The 25,644-nt window shown below is 36.8% G+C and overlaps 1 protein-coding gene across 1 annotated transcript; it reads right to left on the minus strand.

Moving 5' to 3' along the window:
* Positions 1-5: 5 nt before the first annotated feature.
* On the minus strand, positions 6-24,715 carry LOC104537999 (macrophage mannose receptor 1-like; the record flags this gene model as incomplete). Its single annotated transcript, XM_010181035.1, is given in 25 exon segments — positions 6-101; positions 1,281-1,513; positions 2,186-2,288; positions 3,655-3,851; positions 4,591-4,696; positions 4,983-5,125; positions 5,770-5,870; positions 6,306-6,373; positions 7,264-7,427; positions 7,533-7,571; positions 8,973-9,108; positions 9,693-9,780; positions 10,384-10,508; positions 10,815-11,012; positions 11,506-11,656; positions 12,098-12,213; positions 13,353-13,463; positions 13,790-13,947; positions 14,476-14,658; positions 15,429-15,575; positions 17,840-17,953; positions 18,711-18,869; positions 20,503-20,676; positions 21,929-22,327; positions 24,646-24,715. Coding segments are annotated over 25 exon segments (3,579 nt in total), but the record flags the coding sequence as incomplete, so codon positions are not given.
* Between the last annotated feature and the right edge of the window lie 929 nt (positions 24,716-25,644).

Below are 25,644 nucleotides of genomic sequence, written 5' to 3' on the forward strand. Positions count from 1 at the left end.
GTGTCTAGGTAGACACATGCTAATGTCTGTTTTGGTTCCCCGCTGGACCACTTGCTGTAAACTAATCTCCATCTGTCAATCCATTGATACTTGCCGTTGGTCTGAAAGGAAAATCTATGTGGTAATTTCATGGTTGCTGGGAGTGACATAGCTACTACACAGCATCCTCAAGAGGACACTTGTGTAACCAGTGGAATCGGGTGCTTATTAATGCTCCCTTTTTGTGCTTGTAAATGCTAACTGCAACAAAGTGAACAGTGCCTGTTATCCATAAATATGAATACAGAATGATTTTTTTTCCTGCCCTCCAAAAAGTATCTAACACTAATTCAGAGCATTTTTCAAGCATTGGGAAATGGAAGGGAAAAAAGGAAGGGAGCATGAGAGAAGGCATAAAGCTGGGAGCTAGATAAGGCATCATGTTGGTACGACCACCCAAAGGTCTGCATGGAAAATAGGGAGTGTGTGGGAGTGTTCTTAATAAGCAGCCCTGATGACCATCACTTTTGTTGTAGTTATCGTGACTGTAATTCATGGTGGAAAGTGTAGCATGTCAAAATACACCTACCATCCAAATGTTCATCCTCCCCTGTCATACAACTGATGTAGACATCTCACAAACAAAGGATTTTTTTGCATAATATTCTAACTGCTTAATGGGAGCAATTAGACCAATTGCATTTTCAAATGAAGAAATATATCCATTGGTCACACGTACCATATCATACAGCCTCCACATTCCTTTAACATTTACCCATATTTCTGTCTGCAACTCTATTTTGCTACTGCTACAAAATAACACTACTCTAGTAGAATGTGTGAACATAAACACGCACATAAAAACTGCTCCCTCCCGTGTCTCAGATGCGCAGATTGAGATAACATGTCACTGATCACTGAGGTACATAAACATGTGGCAGGAGGGCAGGATGCATGGTATTCCTGGAATATCTTTTAGATTAAAATAAACTGAAAATGTGGGAGATTTCACAATTTATCTTTGAGACCCTTTAAATCACTCTAAACAACACACAGCATTGTTATATACTAGTTTGCAGGAGCATTTACTTGTGCTAAAGCATATAAGACTTTTTAGTTCATTAAAATCTCCACTGTATGAGTCTTATTTGAAGAACTCTTGTGTCAATGGGTACTGAACTGATGTAACATGTTGTTTTCAGCACTACACTGACAGAAATTCCTGTGAGTTACAAGAGGAGAGCACAAAGACTAGTTCCAGTGTCAGCTTGACTACCTGTATGTAATGTATGTGTTCTTACCGCATTGCTGTTAAGACCAATTCACAGAGGCTCTCCATGTTCCTGTGTAAGTAAGTACAGCAGTGCCTGGCTATATGGGTCTAAAATGCTGGCAAGCTCTGAGGCGTTGCTATAGCAGTTTCTCTGTGCTTCCTCCCAATTCATTTTGAAAAGGGTGACAGAATAACTAATGCCACTAGAATGGTCAAAAGCAAAGTCGAGTGCTGTTGCTGATGAATTAAAGAGTCTGGGATCTGTAGGAATAAGGAAAAAAACCCACCCCAAGAGCAGTTAAATCTGGAGGCCATGTATTTGACTTGAGCAACTGAATAACATCTTCAGTATTTACAAACCTAGTAGAAAATTGCTAATGGAATGAAATACCTTCTTATTAGTTACTCATAAGTAACAGATAGCTTTGAAACAACAGTGAACTTTCTGGATGAAAGAAGTGAATTTTCAGCCTCTGAGAATTTTGAATCAGTAAATTCTGAGTATCCTATATGGCAGAGGTAAATCAACCCCATCAGTCAAAAATAACTCATTCACCCTGTATGTTTTCAAAATACCCCTTGCAACTTAGCAGCATTGTGACTATCAGTTTTATTTGGAAAAATGTAAAATTTAAAAGTTATGATAATCAGTAGGTTATTAGAACTTATATAATTCAAATATTTGTGGGCATTAGCTATTTAATTACACTTTTTAAAAGAAAATAATTTTGCATTCCTAAATTCTTATATTTTATTTATCATTCCCTTTTCCAAAACATTGCTAACTAATGCTGGCATGCAAGATGAGCACTTAGGTTTTACTGATCCTTTAGCTGGAAAAAAAAAAAGGTAACTGTTCTAAAGCGTTTTAAACAAGAAAAAATATTTTGATCCTTATGTGATATATTTCAAGATTAGGGATACAGAACTCACCACTGTTCTTCTGGCATATATACCCTGTGCTGTTGTAACACTCCATATTGTTCCATTTTCCTGTCTCATCAGCATGACCTCTCTTCAAAGAAACACAATCAAACTGTTGGAGTAAGGGAAAAAATATAAGTACATTGATATTAGAACCTATAAAGCAAAGTACTGTAACTCCTTGGGTAGTTTCACTCCTTTTTACTTTGAATTCTGATACTGTAAGGTTTGTATTTCAACTGTAGAAACACTTTCCTTTTATCCTTTTCTGTCCTTTTTGGCCTCCTCTGTGGTGACCAAATCCACCTTGATACTGTCCTGTAAATCTCTGTAATCTTCATCTCAGATTGCTTGTTCATTTGGTTATTTTCAAGGAAACATAATTGAAAGGCACTATTGTTTTCAAGAACTTTGTCACACCGTCTGTCATCTACCTATGAGTGACTATCAGTAAGTTTTAAGAAAAATAATGAAATAAAAATAAATTGAGGTCATGCTTTGTATTTTGCTTGTGAAGCCAACTTTTAATAGTGGTTATTCTTGAGAGGATGAGCTAAATGATGGTCCTTGACAGTTATAATCAACTCTGGTTCTTAGAATTTCTATTTCAGCTGCACCAGATCAGGTGCTGAGTGCTTAAGAAGCTGGAACCTGCAAAAGCCTACTAGGCTACCATGCAGAAATTTTAGGAAGACCTGTTTTAATGGCTCTTGACTCCAGTTTGTTAAGCTTGAGTAAGTTTTTGATGTTATTTCACTCCTTTGAAAAGGATTCTCTGAAGGAGATAGCTGTTAGTATCTTGAAGGTGAAGATGAAAAGTAGAATGTACTTCTGCACAGTCGTCTTTTTTTCCTCACTTGACATTTCCCTGGAGTTTTATTAGAGCTGCAGTAAAGTAGAGCTATGTATTGTGCTGTATCCTATACATCTTCTTGCACGCCTTGGCCAATGGCTAGATGGGCAAGAGCAGAATGAATCAGTTCAGATACAGATTAAGCTAGTTGCCTAGAGGTATAATTTCCAGGTTATTTAGATGTATGGATGAATTGGCCCTTAGCAATTCAATTACAATTTTAAATAGGGAAGAAGTAGGAAAAAGTTGAACTCTTTTCTCTTGCATCCTCTCCTCCTTCTTTTTCAAATGTGAGTTAATCTATAAAAGGTGAAAATATTTCCAAGATGAACAGAAAATTGCTATGAAAAATATAACTTTATTCAATCTAGACAATCTTTATTCAATATTTCCATTACTGCAGTTTTCCCAAATTCTGTGAGAAAATTGCAGCAATGCCATTTTGTGCTCTGAGTTAGCTAGAATACTCAAACATTCAAACTTTTTATTGTTAATCCCAGTGTAAAGACAGATGAACAATTTAGGGGAAAGGCTGAGGCAATATCCGTAGCAAAGTGAGCTCTTTTACTTGACGTGATATTGCTTCTCAGCTTTAACATGATGGTAAATGCTAAGCAATACTTACTTGTTGCAGATTGTGGCCATCTTCTGGATGTAGACTGTCAAACAACACAGGTTCTACACGTTTTGGGGACTCTGGAGCCCAGTTTGTATATGAGACAGCACTTCCATCTGACCAAACAAAGTCGAGTTCACTGAGTATATCATTCAAGCCAATCCAGGGATCATTTGAAACATCTTTCAAATGGTAAGTGAGAAAAGCTGGGGAAAAAGCCAGTAGAAGACAAGATGAACATGTCATGTCATCACTCAAGACGTTGGCTTGTAAACAAATTCTTAAGTATTTTGTTTAAGTTTTGCAAATAAATTTTAATTAGCATTTGATCAGAAATTTACCCAAGTTTATAATTTCAAGTAATGGCCAAGCCTTTACCTGTTAAAAGCCTCAGAGAGTGAAAGTTTTTGGAACTGTGAAGCAAGATTGTAAAGAGGAAAGATACAAAAAAGGAAATGTGTAGCTGTATATAGCTGCAAATGGAAGTCTGGGAGCACAGGCAGGATGAAAATGTGCCTTCCTCTGATCTTTTACTGTTGAATTAAGAATTTAGGCAGTCATTTCAGAGAGGTATAGTAATATATCCCTTTCTATTTCTGGCAGAAACAGACCGTGGATTCCTTTTATTTCTCTGTGTCTAAAACTACAAATGCCAGGCCTGGATTTGTTATTTTAATGCTAATTCATACTCTGTAAATAATGCAAAGCAGTTTGCATGGAACAGGAGGAAGCAGCCCTCAGTATCGCTAGCATGCCTTAGAGAGATGGTTCCAGTTTTTCCAAAAACATTTTGTGCCATGGACATACAGCCCTTGTTGAGTATACATATTATAAAATACATACGTTTATACAGTGTCTCTTTTTTGCCATCTTGTTCGCCGCTGGAAATGACCACTGTATACAGAGTGAAGACTATCTATTACTTAAAGAGCTGTTGCACTATACCTTGTACTTCTTCATTAGGTATACTTGCCAGGTTTCCTCCAAGGTTCACACAAGTTCTTCATGCAGTGTGCCAGTATTCATAGGAAGTGTCAAAAAATTTGTAACACTAGGGAAAAATTAGTATAGACGGTTAGAAAGTGACAGCAAAAGGAATTTAGGTTTGAATTACTCTAGTTTAAGTAGAAATTAGATAAACTCAGACCCACAAAGTGGTTTTCCAAAGTTAACAGGGACTCAGCTCTGGAACCAAGACAAAACTTTTCACAAATTTTAAATTTACTCATTGTCTTTCTGTGAGGGACTGAGAAAGGCACAAAAAACCTCAACCAACCATTTATAAACCACTGTAGGAGTCTGATGAGAATCCGATGTGTTATCTGATGTTATCATACCTGATTTTTAAATAAAAGCCAATCTTCAGGACATCCTCCAGGAGGTGAAGGTACCGCTGAAGGAATTGTTGCATTTAGAAAACTTCCGTGCCTCTGACAGATATAGCCATTTGAAAAACTACAGCTGACATCACTCCACAAGCCTGAGAGCAATTTAAATATAGATCATAAGACACTGAATAAGACTGAAATTTGTGGGAAAGTGAACTGGCTCCCCTGCTTGTAGGCTTGAAATCAGTCTGCCTGGCTATGGAACATAACATGCTGCAGCTCAGCGATACCTCCCATCATCACTGCTTACAGGAGGAGTTTGGTCCTGCTGTGACCGTGGGAGTAGTGGCCATACAAGATAACTGATACGGCAACTCCACAACTTCTGAGTAGAACCCACCTGAACAGCTTTGTTGCACTGAAATATGCAAGTATGATGTAACACTTTATCACTGAAAACAACTATAAAATGTGAAAATGTGTGTATGTTCTATTCTTTTGCTGTAATTATTTTTTGAAAGATCAATTTGCTGTTGATTTGAATAGAACATATGCAGCTGAAAAATCAGTGATCAAATTGTCCCCACATTCCCCATTAAAATCAATATCTAATATTCCACTTTTTTGGCTAATATTTCCCCTGAAGCAACCTCAGATATAGTAACTAGACTTTATTATGCATATTTTCCCAAATTGCTGGGAAAGAATGGATTAAAGTTGGCAGGATATTTTTAACAAACAAGGGAAGAGCAGTGTCCATGAAAATACTTTTTTTGAAAGAAGTTTTGTAACTCACCATTCTTTTTATTTAAAACCACACAATTTTCTTGAGCGTATTTAAAGTTGGGCTCACCCTGTGCCCAAGCTGCATAGTGCACCGGGCTTCCATCCATCCAGCTGAAAAAAAGCAACAACAAAAGAGTAACAGTTGCTCAGACAATGTTCATGAAACAGTTTGAAAAAATCTACCTTAACATGCTAAAAATACTTAAAAAAAATACAGCTGAGTCTGTCTATAAATTGAGTTCCTATTAGGAATAAAAAACCTTAGATAATTTAATCCTTGTGTGCCAAGTCAAAGAACAAAAATACCTGTATTTTTAACAGATGTTATCTATATATCCATAGCTTGTATATTCCCTATAAAAATGTTCTTTAAATCAGTGTTTTTACAATGTAGTTAAACCGAGGGAGAGCATACATTTCAACATGCAATATAGCTCGCTGAATCTGGGATTAGCTCCCCTGCAGTGGTCCCTGCAGAAGGAACTCTGGTGATACAAAACTTCTACAACTGCTTTTTATTAATCTTGATGTAGTTTGTTTACCTACCTAAACTGTTGATCAGCATTCTGAAATAATCTTATAAGATATGACTCCAATTTGCCATTTTTTAAAATCTAAACACAAAAATGTCCTTTTAGTTAGTGTTTTCTAATATTTAGTAATTGTATAATATGAAAAAGTGTAATTTTTGTGCTAAAGAAGCAAATAGATGAATACAGATTGTATAAATGTTCATGTGTAGTCACCAGAGAGGACCCCTGTTGAAGTAAATACCATACATCACAGACTTTAGAAAAAGTAAAAACAAAATGAAGCAATGAAGACTTGAGAAAAAAAATTAGTATGAAGTTTTATTTGTACTTTCCTGTTCTTAAAACGCCATGTAATTCCTATATCTCAAGCTGTCTGTCCTCTCCCCCTCTCATATCCTTTTCCACATAATAAAAGCAAACATCTAGTAGTGTGAAACTGAAAGGAAGTTGTGTGGCTACTAAAATTAATTCATGAAGGTCCTAGGTCATCAGTCCCTGACCTGGACCAAGCTAAACCTTTCTTTGAAAAGTTGTTTTGTTCAGCAGAATGATGTGATACGTGACCATCAGAGCTACACGGACAGTAGCCTCACATCTACACATAACACTGTATTCTAGGATATGATATTCAGATGAGAGGTAACCACACTATCAAAAGGAGAGTTGCATCAGTATACACCTAATCTGCCTCTTCATTGCTCCTCATACATATTTGGTCAGGGGCAGAACTCTATTTAGATTAGAATATACAAGAATATACCCACCCTACTAAATGATACATTATTTTGTATTTATTTTCCTGAAGAGAAGCTCTGTTCTGTAGAATAAATATTTTTTTCATTGAACATATAAATGTACTGCAAATAAAATGTAGTAATATTATGCAACAAGGACATTCTCTTGTACTTCACAAGCATATGCAACAGGATATATAGGGCATATATGTATAACATAGTCAAATTTCCTCTTACATATTTCCACAAAAATTTCCTTTCACTGTTATTTTCAATGGTAGCGAGATCTCCATGATTGCTTTTGCAGAATGTTCTGGCTTTCTCCATAGCAGTCTTTTCTGTGCTGAAAAAATATTGTTTGTCCCTTTTTATAATCCAGCCATCTTCTGTGACTTCATACACTGCAACACAGAAGAGGAATCCCTGTATTCTTCACAGTCTTTACACAAAGCTGGTGTTCTTACATGATACCACCCTTATTTAAGGGAAAATTAACAGAAGCTTACTGGTAGAAGGGCCCAGAGGTTCTGGTTTCAAGGACATCCCTGTAATGAAATGGGAAAAATCTGAAAATGTGAAATGTTTCCCACATGCTGAGGCAATATAAATGTTCAATTAGCGTAAATTCTCTTAATGTCTATCCATATTCCATATTTTACATGTTCAATATAGAATATATTTATTTAGCATCTTCAGCGCAGAGCAAAAAATAGATGTTCAGGGAATAACAGATGTATTACAGCCCTACATCTCCATCTTCGTAGATCTTTGGTAATTGCATCTTGTACATCCTTTCTGCCATTCACAAACTACTAATCGTTAACAGTATACAACCACTGTTGGCACTTTGCTAATAGTGTTTAGTTGTGCTGATCATGCAGTTGAAGAATTACAAAGGAAGTTACCAGGAATGGTATTTTCACAACATCTCTTTAAAAGAGTTGTCTATGACCATGAATTTTTAAGTATGAGAAGCTGAGACAATGTGCCTTGGTTAGAATTACATTATTCTGAAAAATTCATCAGCACAGAAGTTATATTATTTAGAAAATTATCACTTTAAACATTAGTCCTTAGTGCTTGTGGGAAGGAGCCCAACAAGCCACCGAAGCAACACTCCTCTTAGTCTTGGAAGTAAAACATGCAACTCAATACAAAGCTATAATTGATTCCTCTCTTATTTTGCTAGATATTTCTCAACATTTGCAAAAAGTGAAAAACAGAAGTATAAACAGAAGATTTTGCTGCTGGTATTACAGAAAGATGTGAGCCTGCTTATTGTCTTAAAGTATATATATATTGAAGCTTGGATTACCATCTTTTCATTACAGCAAGCCTGTTGTTATAGGACTTTCTTTACATATCATCTTACAAAGAGAATCACTATAGTATCCTGGTAGTTTTGTTTAAGTTAGAGTAGGCGACTAGTGTAGTGACTAGTAGGTGACTAGTACTGCATCCATGTGTCCCTTTCAAGCTACACTTGAGCAGAGGAGTGAAGTTTCACTTTACAAAGGATACAGAGATCTCTCTGCCTCCCGTTGGCCCCCCAATCTGGAAATTCCCTACAAGTAAAAGTTCCAAGAAACATAGTTTCATGTCAGTCAAAGCTTCTGTTTTGACAAAAATCTGGTTTTGGGCAGAGCGGCGGATTTTACTGGATAAGCTCTTGGGGTTGCTTTCACCTTATTCTATAATTACCTGAACAAGTATATTGTAAGTTAAGTTTACCATATAATATTTTTTTAATAAAACAAAAATAAAGTTTAACAGTTGAAACATTGTATTCTCTAAGTATTTATATGTCTTGACCTATTTTTCGTGACGCAAAATTCCCGTGAAATCAGCCAAATTTTCTACAAGCAAGTAATATGCAGAACTTCCTGGTTTGATAGATTCAGCTTAAATTTCTTCCTAATGTGAGTTCAGAGTAAAAAGTAACCTACCTTTCTTTATTTCACAAACCCAGTTATGACTGTATTCACAGTGCTCCTCAATCCATGACATGGAAGGCTCGTATCTGATTGTTCCACAATATTCAAATGCAGTATTGTAAAACCAAAGTTTTTTCTTATAATTCACCTACAGAAGAAACACAGCTTTGATTTTGATTCTTAGCATATAGGGAAAACAGTTGTATTCTGGAAGGAAAGAGAAGTGGCACTGAAGTTTCAAACCACTCCTGACTTTCTTCCTATGTCTGTGCAGCCTGTGTTGGCTATTAAAGCAATATAGTCACTCTGCAAGATAAACAAAAAAGCCCTGGGTTTACGCAGCATTTAACAGACTCCAGCAGTCCCATGAATACTCAAATCAAATTAATCAAAACAAAATTATAAATCAGTAGCTGGGGAAAGTAATCTGGCAATGTATCACCAGAGACTAATGCAAATCAGCAGAGACCTTTCTTATGTATTTGCCACTTAGATAACCATCTCTGTAGCTGTAACTAGTACTCCATGTTACTGTTGTGATGGTATAACCTCAGGGTTTATTGGCCTTTTTCTTTTCCAAACCAGTATGAAGAATAATGGTTTGAAGTTACCCAGTGGCAAGGTAGACAATTTTTTAAATTCTTCTACAACTTTCATCCACACCAGTCATGGAAACAGCTCCAACAGCAAAAAAAATCAGAACAGAAGAGACTAGCAAGGTCCAACACTCACTGGGGATCCGTCACTCCAGGAAAGCCCACCATCAGGATCCAAATACTGCAAGCCTATCCAGAAAGGCTGAGATGATGGGGATGTTTTTCTAGAGTGTGAAAAAATGTGTCATAGAAGAAGAAGATGTATATAGTTAGCTCTGTTAAATTTTGCAAGTTACATGGGACAATAACTCTCTTATTGAAGACTTTAAATAGAGTAGAAATCATATAAAGAGCAAAATGCTGTTGGCCAGCAAACTCCCATTAGCAAGTAAGAGAAGTTCATGCCTTAAAATTTTCTTCTTTCCAAATGGTTGTGTTGAAAACAGAAATCATTGTTTTTTCTTTACTGATCTTGTGTTTATAATGTTCTTTGAGAACTAAAATGTTGAGGTTTTCTGGAAGTCACAGTTTAGTTTCAAAAAGGTTCAATGAGCAAACAGAAATCAGTCTGAAGGGGAAACATTCAGTTTTCTTGTTGGGTATTTTTTTAATTAAGAGATGTAGGGATGACGACAATTTTAGGAATTAAAAAAGGTCTTTGAAATATTACCCAAATGAGATAGTTTCTCAGTTCTTTTTCTTATGACTATGAAGACAAAGACACAGATTTTCAACTAATTATCTCAGGATCAACTCAAGTATATTTTTATTCATTCCTACATAAAGTATTGTTACACAAAAATATAATTATTTCTTTTTTAACTTACATTATTAAGTTTTCTATCACTGTTTGCTCTTCTTCATTTCTAATAGCAGCCAAGTCTCCTACTTCTCTGCAGAAATCTCGGGCTTCAAACCATGTTTTCTTTTGGTTTTCTTCTCTCACAAAAACCTTCAGATATATTTTAAGGTAGAATATGATGTTTACAGCATGTTAAAAATAAATCTATTGACTGCTTTGTATATGCAAAGTAGGAAAACACTCCATTGAAATTCTAATATATAATATGGATTAAAGAGTATGCTACTTGGATAACCTTATATATCACTGATAGAGTGAAAATTGCAGTGATTTCCATGAATTGCAGTGTAAAAGCTTACTACATTTGTGCAATAACATGCCATTCTCTGAAATTTAGACACACAATCTATTTGGTGCTCCTCTGTCTCATGGATTATTGGAAAAATTAATACTTACTCTGAAGCATGAATTAGTGCTATTGCTTGTATCCCAACCCAAGGGACATTTGTAATCAGAAGCAGTTTCAGGAGCAAGAGGAAGAGTGATTTTTTCAGCTATTTTTTTGCAGAGAAATTTTGCCTTTACTTCACAGTTCTGAACATCCCATAGTCCAGCTGCATGTCCAGTCCTTAGGGCAACACAACCGGCTTCATTCTCTTTGTGAGATATAAATGGAAAATGAAATATATTTTGAAGTGGTTCCCCTGAAATTTTTGCAGCTCATGATTCACTTACAAAAGACTGTTTGAAATGTGAAGTGTAGTGTCTACTCAAAGGAGGAGCTTTGTAAAAGGAGAAAAACAGTAAGCGGAGTCCTTCATCATCTTCCCTCCCCTTTGGAAAGCTTACAAGTTCATGAACAACCCCTTGCCTGCCTCTTTCCTATGCCATTCACTAGATGGATTTGGCAGCCTGTTGCCCAGGTGGGAAAGGATTTCATGCTTTCCTCTCAATTTGATTTTGCTTTTGTAAGCAATGAGGAGCCAGAAAAATATTTTCTTGGCAGCTTATATCAAAGAAAATCCTATTTCAAAGGCAGAATGTTTGTATGTGTCATCATGGATGTGTTTTAGCAAGGTTGTGAAACAGTAGGGAATTAAAACACAGAAAGCGCCTTAGTAGCATGAATTTGCTCCAGTGGCAGAGCACCAGGCATTGCTGCATTCCAGTTTGTGTACAGAACACCTTCACCAGTTGCCCACTTGAACATCCCTTGCTCTTCCATATATGAGAGACCAATCCAAAAATACTTCTCAGAGGTGAGACCAATCAGGCTGGTCAGGTAGGCTTGCTCATATCTGAAATGACAGGAGTCAGATGGAGATTAAGCCTGGCTTTCCCTTAGTCTACCATTTCTCAGCATCCTGAACTACACAAGACTGAAATGACTGGAGTCTCCATTAGGCTTCCTTTTCCACTTAAAGTGGAAATATGTTGCTTAACTGGATAACAGCTGAAATAGCTTCAATAGTAGGTGAAGCCATGCTATGCTGAAAAACTGCTCCTTACAGAACAAAAGCCGCTGTGGTCTGTTTTTTCAGACTGAAGTACTGGAAAACATGAATATGTAAAATATATTTAGTTAGAAAAGACCTACTGTATTTAGTGATCTTTTTTTTCTCCGGAAAAAGATATTCTGGTTTTCTGCCTTCACACTTCTTTTCCAAAAGTTTCTCAACTACTTTATAAAATTCTAAGACTATTCCATTGGGTGTACAGGTTTTAAACTCTTTTCATACCTGTCTTGAACAGTTGTTAAATGACCACTGCTCCTTTCACAGGTTTTCTTTGCTTCTGAAAATGTTAAAGAGGTGTGTCCAACAAGGTAACAGTAAAAACCATATCTTTTCCAGCCCTGTCAAGAACATGTGGAATACATTTGAAGTAAAAAAGCTTATGTTATAGTTCTTGAATTTCAGTGTATGCTTTTAAATCAACATATTTTAATATATCTTAATGCGGTAAGATATTAATTTGGATTCTAGTGGATTAATGGACATTAAGCTTAGTAAACATCCAGAAAGAAGAAATCTACTGCATACGAGCACTTCGTTTTGATGATTAGTAACTGATAAATTTTATCTGATAAAAAGTAAGAGGCACACAGAATGGAGAGTGTATTCAGAAGTGGGTGAGTAAAACACTTCCTTGCTCAGAAGCAAAGAGAGTATTCTGTGTTATAGGGAGATACTGAGACAATTTTCCTGACCTTTCTAGGCTAAAAGAACAGTAACTAGACTAATTAATTGATTTAACTCATCAGCTCACCTAAAAAAGTCTGACTGAAGAGGTAGCACAAAAACTAACGAAAAGAAAAATCCTCAGAATTATAGCTGAATTCCAAGTCACTTTTCCCTTCTATACTAGCTCAAGATTTGCTTGCTGCATCCAAGAAAGGTAAATAAGATTTGTGTACAGTATTTGGCTGCTGCCTTGTTCCAGCTAGCTCCATGAGCCTCAGCTCTGTTCCCCATAAGGGGATGTGGGAAATGTTACTAAATATAGCACAGTAATAAATAGGAAAGTAAAAAGAGGGAATAAAAAGAGAAGAAAAAAACAGTAGGGTGCAATAACTTGTTCAAAACAAACTCACTCATAAAAGCAATTTCATTGTTTTGATTTGGCTTCAAGAGTGAGATTTCTCATCATCTTCATCATCCCACATAGTCCAGAAATGGTTCCCAGTCTCTACTGTGTCTTAGATAACCACAAATGGTTGTAGAACAATATAACAAATATGCAGAAAACCACAGTAATGGCATTAGCCTCTTTCACAGACAGTTCTGAGAAATAACAGGCTTGACTCAGATTGTCTAAAAAATATTTCAAAATAACTTTATTTTAAATAAGGGAATGTAATGAAAATTATCACCCTGAATTTAATGTAAAATCACACTTGTTAGAGAAAAAAAAAAGATAATTTCAATGTCAAATGGAGCTTGTGAAAACAATTTATTTTTGCTAGCCAGATTCTTGGGTATGCTTTCTTCTTACCTTCAGACAGGCAGGATCACTGTTTACTGTCCCAGAAACTCCTTGTAGTGGCTCTCTTCTGCAGATGTAACCTAACTTTCTATCACAGGCACTGTCTGCCCAATATCCATCCTAGATGCAGTTTAGAAACAGGTGAAAAATAATGAGGCAGAATGTGTTTCCTTTAGAAACATTACTAATTTTTTTTGTTTTAAGTATTGCTTCGATGTTAAGCTTTAGGTTTTAAGTATTTAGGTTTGCTTGCCATATAATGTACACTCACAATCAGATATGAACATTTATCTACTTAACTCTAATTTAATTTTGAACAAAATCTTTCTAAGTGGATAAAGATGCCATTCCTTGATTTGTTTCTAAAGTGCATCCATAAAAAAAAACGTAGAAATTGAACCAAAAATAAGGTAGTATAGGGCTACACAAATGTGAAATGATTCTACCTCTCCTGCCATAATGACACAATCTTCTTGCCCATTGGTTGCATGGGTTGGTTCTCCAGGCAACCATTTGGTGTATGTCACAGGAGTCCCATCACTCCACTCGAAGCACATTTGAGTGCTGAGGTCATTCAGACCAATCCACAGCTCATCTGCAGCATCTAAGAACAGGAATTCAGCTGTGATAGTACCCACGTTGAAACAGTCCTTAGGAACAAGATTTTACTGAGATGAGCTGAAATTGCCATGTTACAGTACAAATTCACCTGAATTAAATGACAGTAGAATTTATTTTAAGATCTAATTCATATTCTTCTTTCAAAAAGTTAAAAAATTTTATACCAGCAGGAAATTATATTCCTCAGCTTTATCAGTAAGAGTCCATTACTGTATCTACAGCTACAAGGTGTCTGAGACTGATAATCAGCCCAAATGCTGCAACTACAGCTGTTACTTCCTTCAAGTGATTTCACACAGTGAAAAATTGAAAAGAATGAAAAAGAAAATGAAGAGAGCACTAATGATTCGCGTTATTTTGATGTTTGTTGGTTGTGTTTTTTAGCCTGTATATATGTGTGCTTCCCTATAAATATTCATATAAAACAAATAGTATATTTTTTTAATCCTGTAAGAGTTCTAATAATGTAATTCTCCATTTGTACCAAACACTGCCCTGTAGAAGTACTTACTGTAGCCGAGCTGCGTCACTATGAAGCCATGCTCCTCAGGGTTATGGATACTGGCCAGATTGCCATTGCTCTCACTGCAGGAAATCAGGGCTTCTCTCCATGCTCTGGCATCTCTGTGAACCACATAGCAGTGATGTCCATAGGGCAGCCATCCTTCTGGGCATTTGACAGGCACTGCATCCCCTCAAAATCATAGACATTTCAAGTTTTTAAACAATACTATCTTAAGTCTAGAATAAAAGCAATTACATTTGAAATCAGTTAATTACCTAATTAGAATGAAAATTAAGTGATTATAAATAAGCAATATGTCATTCTTCATGAGTATAACACATTTTGATCAGAAGATTATTCTGAAATTACATGTATAATGTTTCACACTATATACCCCAGCCAACTAAGTTTTACATATATTATAAAGGCATTACTACAGAAACACAAGTACTTCTCTGCACACATGGTTTTCCATACTACATATCATTAAATAAATCAGAGAAAAGCATAGTAGGAAAGTAGTCTGAAGGAACTTGCACATTTTTGCCATCTTTCCAGGTTACATGCAGGTGGTTTGAGCCTATTGGTGCCTTCTTTCCAAGACTGCAGTGCTAAGTTTCAGTGTTTTAATTAGAAGGCACTGCAAGAAGGGTGAGGCATCTTTAACTTTATTTTCATGTCCATGCAGTCCATGATACTTTAAGGACAGTGGATGGCTTAGATCAGTGTCTCTAGAATCATGAATAATAACATGAAATAAAAAATGTTTATGTGGTTGCTGTGTTCTAGGAACATTTCCAATATTTAAATCTTTTAGTTAAAGAAATAACAGCATGCTTTGTTCTGTGCCACTCATCAAAGCAGAAGAACAAATGACTTTTTTTTATTTGAAATTTGAAATTTCATTTTAATGACACAAATTCTGTCTTAATCAATGGGTTTTTATTTGCTTGATATACCTGATGGGAGAATGAAAGTATCCAGTGTGGAGTTTTCCTTTTTACAGATGTAGCCAACTTTCAGTTCACATGGCTGGTTTTCCCATTTAACATCTCTTCTGGGATTCAGTACTGCACAGAGTTTCTCAGGCTCAGGCTCAGGGCTTCCTTCATAGGATGAAAAACAAATTATTTTTTTGTAGCATACGTTTTATGTCAGCATCTGAAAGAGCAATTTACTTCAAGTCTTTTCGTGTGTCGATTACAAACTCTTAATTCATTGCAGCAGTTATTTTTCTACTGGAGATAAGGAAATGTAATTTAAAAGTACCCATCAAAACATTTCTTTAGATACTTGTTGCATAATTCACACTTTCTACCATATTTGATTGCAGAAGAACAGTCTCAAAAATAAGAGATTACTGTAAGTTTTTTGAAAATTGTCAGTTTACACAGAAGAGAAACTAAACTTTGGCTGAACTCTTCTGCTCTGATGGAAAGTCAGCAGCAAGTCCTTTCCTTGCCTGCTCACCTGTTTATTCAGCCTGTGCATAGGGGTCAGCCATACATCTGCTCAGGAATATGTAGCTCACAGCCAGTTGCAGAATAAGTGATGTTGTTTCCCAGTCAGTAGGTGATGGATTGAAGAGTCCAGACATTGCAGGGGTACCTGGTATTGCTATAGTTGCAATGCCGTACACAGACTTGTAGGGAATCAGAATTCATACTTTCACAGCTCGTGAAAAATCTAGTTTTGTACAGTTTGTGGTCAGGACCTTATTGTGCTCATAGGGCTCAGAAATGAGCTTAAAACACTCAGTTACATTCATGAAATCAGAGGATACAGTTTGAGCTAATATTTTCAGGCAGGAACAGAGTAAGGCAGCATGTTAATATAGTTCATATTCGGACAAGGAATTTTACAGATGTGAAGAGAGAAGAGTGTTCTTCAGAGTAAGAACCATCAGCTGCTGACAATAAAAATACATTTCAAAACCTGAAATTTAGAGTTCTAGCTCTGTATTTTAGAGTTAAACCAAGCCAGTGAATGAATATTATTTGTTAAAAAATATAAGACAAAAGCAAAATGCCCCCAGTCTGTGAGATGTGTTGTCTGGCAGTTGAGTAGGGAGTGGTGGGAATGTACACTGGACAAAGCCTGACAGGGTAGGCTTCCTTTTTGTGGAACCATGTTGAATAGCTTCTAGTTTCTACAGTTGTGTTTAGTAGAGCGGAAAATTCATAATATGGAATTTCTAAAATAAAACATAAGGTACATCTGTTGGATGAGGTATACCAAGTCACATGTGAAAACAAATATCCTCATTTCCACAATGCCCTTGCAGGAGAATCTTTCCTTTCTGTGTCAGATTCTGGTCCAGCATTTTTCAGTGGTGTGCTGGAAAAAAAGTTCCACTCAGGCCCTTTGGAAATGTCTTTTCTGCATGGCCCCTCAGCAGCTTGGCTGCAGATTTGCTCCTTGCTACAAGCCAAACTTCCTCACACTCACTGTCCCTCCCCTGCCTACCTTTGCAACCAGCCCTCCAGGAGGTTCTCCAAGACCACTGTCCTTGGGGAATGGGCAGTGATTTCCTCTTCTCAGAGAAGTCTGCAGTGCAATGACTTACATTTTATATTTTCCTCTCCCTTAAAGATACAACTTATAATAATCTTGCAGTAAACTGGAAATGCGTAGATTAACTCATCATAATAGCCATCATGTGGTGATACAGAAACTGCAAGGGTGTAGGCTGCTTCACCTGAGAACCAACTGTTCTTGTTCTCTGCAAGGCTTAAGGAATTCAATCAGCTCGGCAGAAGTTAAAAATTAGTCTGCCAGACTCAGCAATTCTAGGCTTTCCCTTCATCCTCTGTGCCAGATAAAAACAGGTGGCACCTTTGAGACTTGGGGAAGGCCAAAAGATGGGCTATGTGTGCATTTATTCACCAAGGAAACATTCAGCATTTGCTGCAACCAGCTGTTGCCATGACAATCATTAAGCGACTTTCAAAGATAAACTGCCAATGCTGTGGACTCTACAGTCTCTATTGAATGTTAAAGAGAAGAAGAAAAGCATAAAAAGTGAAGGAGGAGGCTTTGAAAGACTGATGCTCACCAACAGCTGAGCCCTTGCAGGATGCGGGGTCTGATAACCCTTATGAGAGTTGAAGAGGCACAGAGGTTTTAACTAACTTGAAGGAATTCCTACTATGCTACAGCTCAACTAATGCTTTTCACTTTACCTACTTCTAATGGGAAAATATACAGTGAAGAAAAGTGTCATTCTCAGCTGTTTAATCTCATGTCTCATAAGCCTTTCAACTCAATTTCTTCATGTTCATGGGGAATACTACAGGACTGTAATTAATACACATTTATCATACAGACAGGAAAGCTTAATTTCAAAAACAGTTTAAAAAGCAATTACTACCTGGTGCCCAGTTAAAGTATCTGAAGGGAGTGCCACCGCTCCACTGCCAGCCACTGTTGAGATTCAGGCTGTTAAGCCCAATCCAGAGAGAAGATCTCTTGCTGTCAATCAAATCTAGGTAATCAAAAGAGTTGAATTCTAATTAGCTTTGTTAAGAAATGCTCTGCATTTTCAAAGTCTGGGAGAAGATAATAAATGCATGCTTCCTGATTTCAAAGTTCAGTACAAAATCCGTATTTACTAGTAAACTCAAGAGAGTTTATTCTGTTGTTAAAGGGTAGAGAATGGTGAAAAGACTGTCTTGTATATAAGTTTATCTGAATTTAAGCAATTACATTTAAGCAATAAGTTTGAAAACTGAAACACTAAATTGCTGTTGTTAATATTTGTGTTATAAGTTTGCTTGAGTGTGATGCAATTGGAGCAATGTAGGGCCTCTGTTCTACAGAATCTGTGAATAGTTCCAGACAGTCTTTAGATTTTTAATAGTGCTTTATATCAAATTTGTATGACATTTCAAAAAATCTATTTCATTAGGTATACATGAAGAATACTGATTTCTTAACACAAAAGTCATCTAATGACTGCCTCTTAGGATGACTTTCCTTCTTGTAAGGTCTCTTTCTGAAATCTTTCTGGTGTTTTCTGAGCCTGAACCAACTTTTGCTTTATTAGCTGGAGATTCTTAACTTTATTTGAAGAAGAAGAAAAAAAAAAAAGACATCATTACAAATTGTGCTCTTCCTCTAGCAGTACATATACTATTACTACATCAGCCATTCATTGTAATGTGAATAAACCCCTGAAACATTTGTAATCAGTCAAAAAAACTATTAGACACTGTTTTACGGAGTGTTCCTTATTAGCTCACCTCTTAGATACATTTGTTCATGTATCTCTGTGACATTTAATAATTCTGCACTCTGCTGCTGGCAGCTCTTTCTTGCTTGGTGCCATGTGAGAGCCGACTGGTAGTTTATCTGGTAGTAGGTTCCTGTCAAAGGATCAGTACTCCAAAATCTGTCATTGTCTGTGAAGAAAAGGAGATATAGTATTGCAACTTGTGATAAACATCTTACACAAAATGTTATGAGAAAATTTAACTGCAAGCTTACTTGTGAAATGAGATACTGGAGCACATAAGGCTCAGACCCCTAAAACCCGTACTCTTCTGTTAGCCTGCTCTTTGTTAAGTAAAAGAGGATTTGCCATTGACATTAGCAAAGATGGGCCTTTCATCCTTTATTCTCAGTTTCCTCTGTCAAATCTGATAATCTCCAGGTGAAAAAAAAAGTAGTGTAATGAGATCAATAAGGCAAAACTGCTCCTTGGTCATTAGCTACTCTGAAAACCTGTTCAGCAGCTTGTAGGCTATGCCTGAATTAATTCTTGGCTGAAATACAACTGGAATGTAAACATTTCCAATAATGGAAAGTTTAGGTTTTAAACTATGACATCATTAATAACATTTATTAAAATGTATGCCTTATTTCTAGTCTGCATGTGTTTTAGATAATTGTCTTCTCAGAGCTCACCATTAGCAAAACTGGTCCCTGGACAAGTGCTAATAAGATGTGATTACAACTTCCCTTAACTTTTCCTCCACTGAGGAAAAGATATTTAATTTGTTGAACTGTTCATTAGAAGCAACATTTTCTATTTTTTATGGTGTTTCTGTATTGCTGATTCACTTCAGATTCTTAACATTATTTTTCAATTGTAGACTCAGGTGTTAGTGATACTATCCCAACAATTTTATAATGCCAAATACTTTGTGTTTCTCTGTTTATGCAGTGCGGACATTTTGTTGTTTGGTTGGGGTTTTTAAGCTAATGAATGTAATGTTGCACCAGGAAATAATTTTTAGTAATGTCAGTGAAAAAGGTAGTGGTAGTTGGTGGTTGATAATGAATTAATGAGTGAAATGAGTTAATGAGTGAAAAAGGTGGTGGTAGTTGGTTGATAATGAGTTCAACCTGGTTTCCCAGTGCAGTACTCCTATCAAAATGACAATTTGCAAGTCTGTGGTATAGCACTGAAAATTTAAGTCTGAGGCAGCATTTTTAATATCTTCTGTAACACCATATTTTGATGTCTTCCATCCTGCTCTGAGATGCACATACCTTTGTCTGTTCAGATAACATTATCTTGTAATGTTACCTGAAACGATACAAGCTACAGGCTGAAGATGTCGCTATTCCAATAAGATTTTTGAACCAATCTTCTTATTTTACGTCTTTCAGAAAACAAACAACATTCTTCTGTGGACTGTGGACCAATTTTGTTATACAGAACAGGGATTTACATAGGTAGAAAACACCATGCTACTGTTACCACGAATAGCAATGAGGCAAAGAGAATTAGGCTGTGAGTAGCATCTCAATTTTCAGATGATTTTATGCTGAATGCAATCATATTTAAATCATACTGATATATTCCTGGGTGTTAGCTATACACCCAGGAAATACTCAGCCTGACTGGAGGCTCATAGGGAACACTTGTTTCTTCTGTGTGGAATGTTATGGTAAGGCAGAGACATTTTTGCGTAAAATAAAGTTGTTGCAAGGATTTTCTCTTCCACTTTAGCATCATCATCATCTCAGTATTGATGCATTTATCTAACAGTCTTGTGTTATAGCATCTATGTCAGCGTTTGGACTTACGGCCAGTTGGACAGAATCCATACAAATGGTCCATGTCAAAGTTGGGAGTTGTTGCACACCAGAGTAAGCCATCTGACCTGCCGGCAGCTGTGCACCCAGCGTACCATTTACCACTCAGCTGGAAGGGGAAGGCACATGGAGCTCCATTGGCATTTCCTAACAGTGTAAACAGATCTGAGGGGACAAAAGAGAAATTACAATATAGGTACAGGAATCCGTGGGACTCAAATCTCTATGTGTCTGTAATTTCCATAAGGGTATGGGAAGAAAGTGTTACAAGTATTAGACAAGTGTAACTGGGGACCTACTATCCCTAGCAGTGTCTGTCAAGGAAGTTCTGGATAGGTCTTGCAGTTTAACTTTTACTTATGATATTGCCAGCTGTAATGGGTGGAAACAAAGCAGCTTCATGTCAAAAATTGTGAAAAAACTGTAGTGATTTTTGTCTCATATTTAAAAATAATTCTCTAAAAATACCGTTATTTTGTTTTTCATTAAAATAAATGATTGATCTAATTGTTAATTGTTTTGGCATCTGAAGCCTCATAGAGAAATGGAATAGTAGTGTGCATGGAATTATTTCCATATATTTACTGTGGGAGTATTAAAATTAAAGATTTTTGCTTTTCATCAACAGTGCTAATACAATTTCACTAGTACCAGTATACAGTTTAAAAAAGTGCTTTGGTTAAAGCTAGCAATTAAAAATAGCCTAGAGCCACCTTTTGCTTTAAAAGTAAAGAAAAAAATGCACATTTTGTGCATACTGCGTTCTCTCTGAAGCTAAGCAGCAATGGTGAGTGCATTGAGATGCTGGAGCATCTCCAGAGAAGGGTAACGAAGCTGATGAAGGGTTTAGAGCACAAGTCTTATGAGGAGTGGCTGAGGGAGCTGGGGTTGTTTAGTTTGGAGAAGAGGAGACAGAGGGGAGGCCTTATCACTCTCTACAACTACCTGAAAGGAGATTGTAGTAATGTGGGTGTCCATCTCATACCTAGTGATAGGACAAGGCGTAATGGCCTCAAGGGGTAGTTTAGGTTGGATATTAGGAAGGATTTCTTTACTGAAAGGGTTGTCAAGCACTGGAACAGGCTGCCCAGGGAAGTGATTGAGTCACCATCCCTTGAGTTTTTTAAAAGACCAGTAGATGTTGTGTTTATGGACATGGTCTAGTGATGGACTTAGGGCTGGCTCAATGGATGACCTTAAAGGTCTTTTCCAACCAAAACCGTTCTATGATTCTATGCATCTCCAGCCTGGAGAAACACAGGCCTGAGTATGTATGTGAACTAATCGTCCTCCAGTCCACCATTACCTGGGGTGGCACAGCTGAAGTTAGACTAAGGGGAGCGGAAAACAGAGGTTCCTATCTGTGAAGCAGACAAGTGGGTTCAAGATAACATTGAGATTAACCTTTAAACTTTACCCTCATGTCCTTGAGAACACAAATCATCCATGGTTCCAAAGATCTTCCATTTATTTGTCATCACTGATCCTGTGTTCAGTACAATATTGTCTTCTTTTCTTTTGCCAGCACTGAGAAATAAATCTTGCCCTTGGATTGCCAAGGTTGCATTTCTGCAGTCCCATTTCTGGAATTCACTTTTCTTGTTACAGGGGTACAAAGAAATTTTCGCCTCGTTTTGCTTGTAGGGCACTCCCAAACACTGTGCAAATGCCATGCTCATCAGCTGGTGGTCAGACACCCACCTGAATTTTTGTAACTCAGTCTTTTTGTTGCAAGCAGCTGTTGTGACTGCATGAGAACTCTGAGCAATTAAACAAAACTTACTATCCTCATTGTATATTAAAAATATTTCATTATCTGTAAAATAAAATAATTAGAATTAATGAATCTATGGTGAGCACATGGTGAGAGGAGCTTATGAGGGAAGAGATATGCTGTTGATTCTATGCTCATCTGACTCATGTCAGGAGACTGTAAATCTGAGTCACTTTTTCAAAGATCAAACAGCATATTCAAGACTTTTATTTCCTCCTGGGAAGGAAAAAAAAATGCAGCTCCTGTAAATACACTACAGAGGAACAAGAGCACATAAAATACATTATGAGAGCTTCAAAAATGTCATCACTATAATGGAATTTTCATTAGTATAGTGGATTTATTTTTCTAAATCCCTCCTGAAATATACAGTTCTTTCAAGATTTCCAGAAGAGACATCGGTGAGGATTTGGAAGTTCGCCATCACTTCATGCACTATAGATTTAAGTCATGTTACATACATCTCCATCAGGTTGCATTTGTGCTTAATACAGTTAGCGAGTGAGCGTTCTGTGACTCTTGATCCCTCTGTCATCGGCATGGTCTGTTATTTTCATTTTTTCAGGATGAAAAACTATGAAACAGTGACTTGTTTTCTTGCCGTGTTCCAGTATCCTCTCATTAGTACATCTATCATAAGGAATCAACATAACTCACACAATCACAAACATTCTCAGAAGAACCAACACCAGGCAGTAAATAGAGGTAAAGATACTATAGGGGTCTGTCTGTGTGCCTGTGCATTGTTATGGAGAGACAGTATGTGAATGCTGAACAAGACAGCTAACACTCCCAAGGGCTTATAGGCAGCCTAATTTAGAGCACCATCACAACAAGTAGACCCTGCTGCCCTGTACTGCAGTTGTACACTGAAATGTAAAGCAGGTTGTTCAGTGCTGGGCATCAGGCTGTGAACATGGCTGCCTACTTTTCAAAACATCCAGTAGCATACTGCTCACACTGGCTTTCAGTCCTGAGGAAGTAAAATTTGGACAGGGAATATTCCAGGACTCAAGGGACAGGAGAACAAGGCTTTGCACTTCAGTTCTCTGTGCCTCAAGTCCCCATCTGTGAACAGAGATATAGCATCACCCTTGTATTCATCTGAGAGAATAACCACATAAAGGACAACGAAATATTCTTCCAAACACTAAAGTGAATTTGTAAGACATGGACAGACTGTTAGGGCAAAGCCAATGTAGAGTAGTGAACAGAGCAGAGCAGAAAGTGTCTGGGAAATTCTGAGAAGCTATGACAGGAAGAACAGTTCTTGTTAGGATATCTGTATTTAAGGCTCAGTCTCTCCCAAGAAGGCACCGTATTACTTTGACCAGCTAAGTAGTCTATGGAAGATTCACGTCTTCACATCTAAATTTGAAGCTAAAACCTCACTTCTTCTTTCCTTTTCCATTTAGACAGAAAGTTTTAAATCTTATTAAATCTTTTAGTTCTTACTACTAAATAAGTGCTTAGTGTAGTGCCCTAAGTTTCAGCTATTGCCTCTTGTAGTATTGGGTCTAATAAGAGGAGCTGTCACTGGAAACTGGGAGGTTCATGCTTGGGCTATCACATGAGTTTCAGTCCCAGCTTGCAGAGCAGAGGAAGCTCCCTTTTTTGCACTGGCTAGTGCTGTCACAGCTCACAGGTCACAGTCTGGTTTTGGAAGCTCTGATTTGTGCCATATTCCTCCATAAATCTAATGAATTGAAGGATATAGGAAGAATGTCCTTGAACCTTAACCTTATCACCATCCTAACACAAAAGGAAGTCATGATCAACTTCAGAGCCTTAACTATGCCTCTTATCCTTACTTTGAAAGCCACATTCATTATTCCTGAGGTGTTCTTGACTCTGTGATCTTTTGAATATTTTCTTTCACTGACATCTGCTCACTCACAGTATTACATCTCTCAGCAATCCGCAGGTTCTATCTGGTCTTACACAACCTCATCCTAAGGGTACAAGATACACATACAGCACCCTATTTAGTTCCTTATTCTTTTTCCTTTTTCATAACTCAGTCACATATACAGACAAGGACTATGGAGCAGATCTACTTCACAGAGCAGACATAACCAATAATTAAGTTGTAAGCCAAATGAAATCTTTATCCAGACACATGGCTGTCCTAACTTCTGAATCCCAGCCTCATCTTGACTCTTCCCCTCTCCTTAAAAGTGAACAAACATCTCTGTATCTGCATATTTTTAAACTTCTGTGGACTACTTCAGTTAGGATGAATATGAAATGCAGGGCCATCAAGCAGCATGAAAACCTTAAAGAGTCTGAGAAACAAACAAGAGAAGAAAAATGCCCACTTTCACATCCACTTTTGCAGGGGATAAAAAACAAAGACTCACCGAGTGTCTGAAAAGCAGTATGAAGGAAAGAGAGGAAAACTAAGACTGTAGAAAAAGTCAAAGGTTTCATTTCTTCTTATTCAGAAAGAGACGAACTGAATTTAATTGCTGCAGATGTCCTTAAGGAACAAGTTGGCTCTGGCTTCTTCTCAGTTTTGGAGAGAATTAGTTGAAAGAGAAAACTCTGGGCTGTAAAAAAGGAACTATCCTGTCACATGTGGTATTTTGAAACCTATAAATAATTACAAAATTCAGACTTTGCATCTGAAAGTGAAATTTCCTTCCATTTGAATGCAAGTGGCAAAGTTTGAACAGTTCAACATCATTCTGCTGAATTATTTTTAAGTTTCTTGGTTCTGCTCTGGGATTGTAAATTTCTGACCTTCAAAGGAAATAGTAGCAGGAAGTGCACTTTAAATGGATGTACTTTAAATCTCATACATACATACTTGGGAAACTCAAGAAAAAAAATATGCAAATTTCTTGGTCAGATAGGTCTTCACCTCTACTAAATATATATTCATTTAATTTGATGCACTGAGCAATAACAAGTATTTCAGTGTGAAAAATTAACCCAGACAGGACAACTTAATTTTGCTCAGTAACTTTACAAACTGGGCACTATGTATACACCTGGCTTTTACCTTCTCCAATTTATCAACTGGTTAAACTGCTGTGTCATAATTCCATATGTATTTATGTCAGGAGAAACAATACAAATTAGCCAAATATTTACAAATCTTTACAAACCAGTGATTCTTATTAATAAACTACCTTTCAGAATTATTTAATCCATAAAGTACAAATGAATTTTAATACTTAGTATTTCTTTCTTTGTACCACGTGTAAACGAGACAAGAAAAGAGGAATATTCTCAGACATTACAAATGAGGTGCAGCCCTTTATTAAGTGGAATTCAGCTTCAGCTATGATGCTGATTTATTTTGAAGGAAAAGGAGGAAATATGTTCAGCAGAAATTGCCTTTACAATTTTCTCTC

Source organism: Mesitornis unicolor, unplaced genomic scaffold, assembly GCF_000695765.1.
Source record: "Mesitornis unicolor isolate BGI_N332 unplaced genomic scaffold, ASM69576v1 scaffold27873, whole genome shotgun sequence".
Lineage (NCBI taxonomy): Eukaryota > Metazoa > Chordata > Aves > Mesitornithiformes > Mesitornithidae > Mesitornis > Mesitornis unicolor.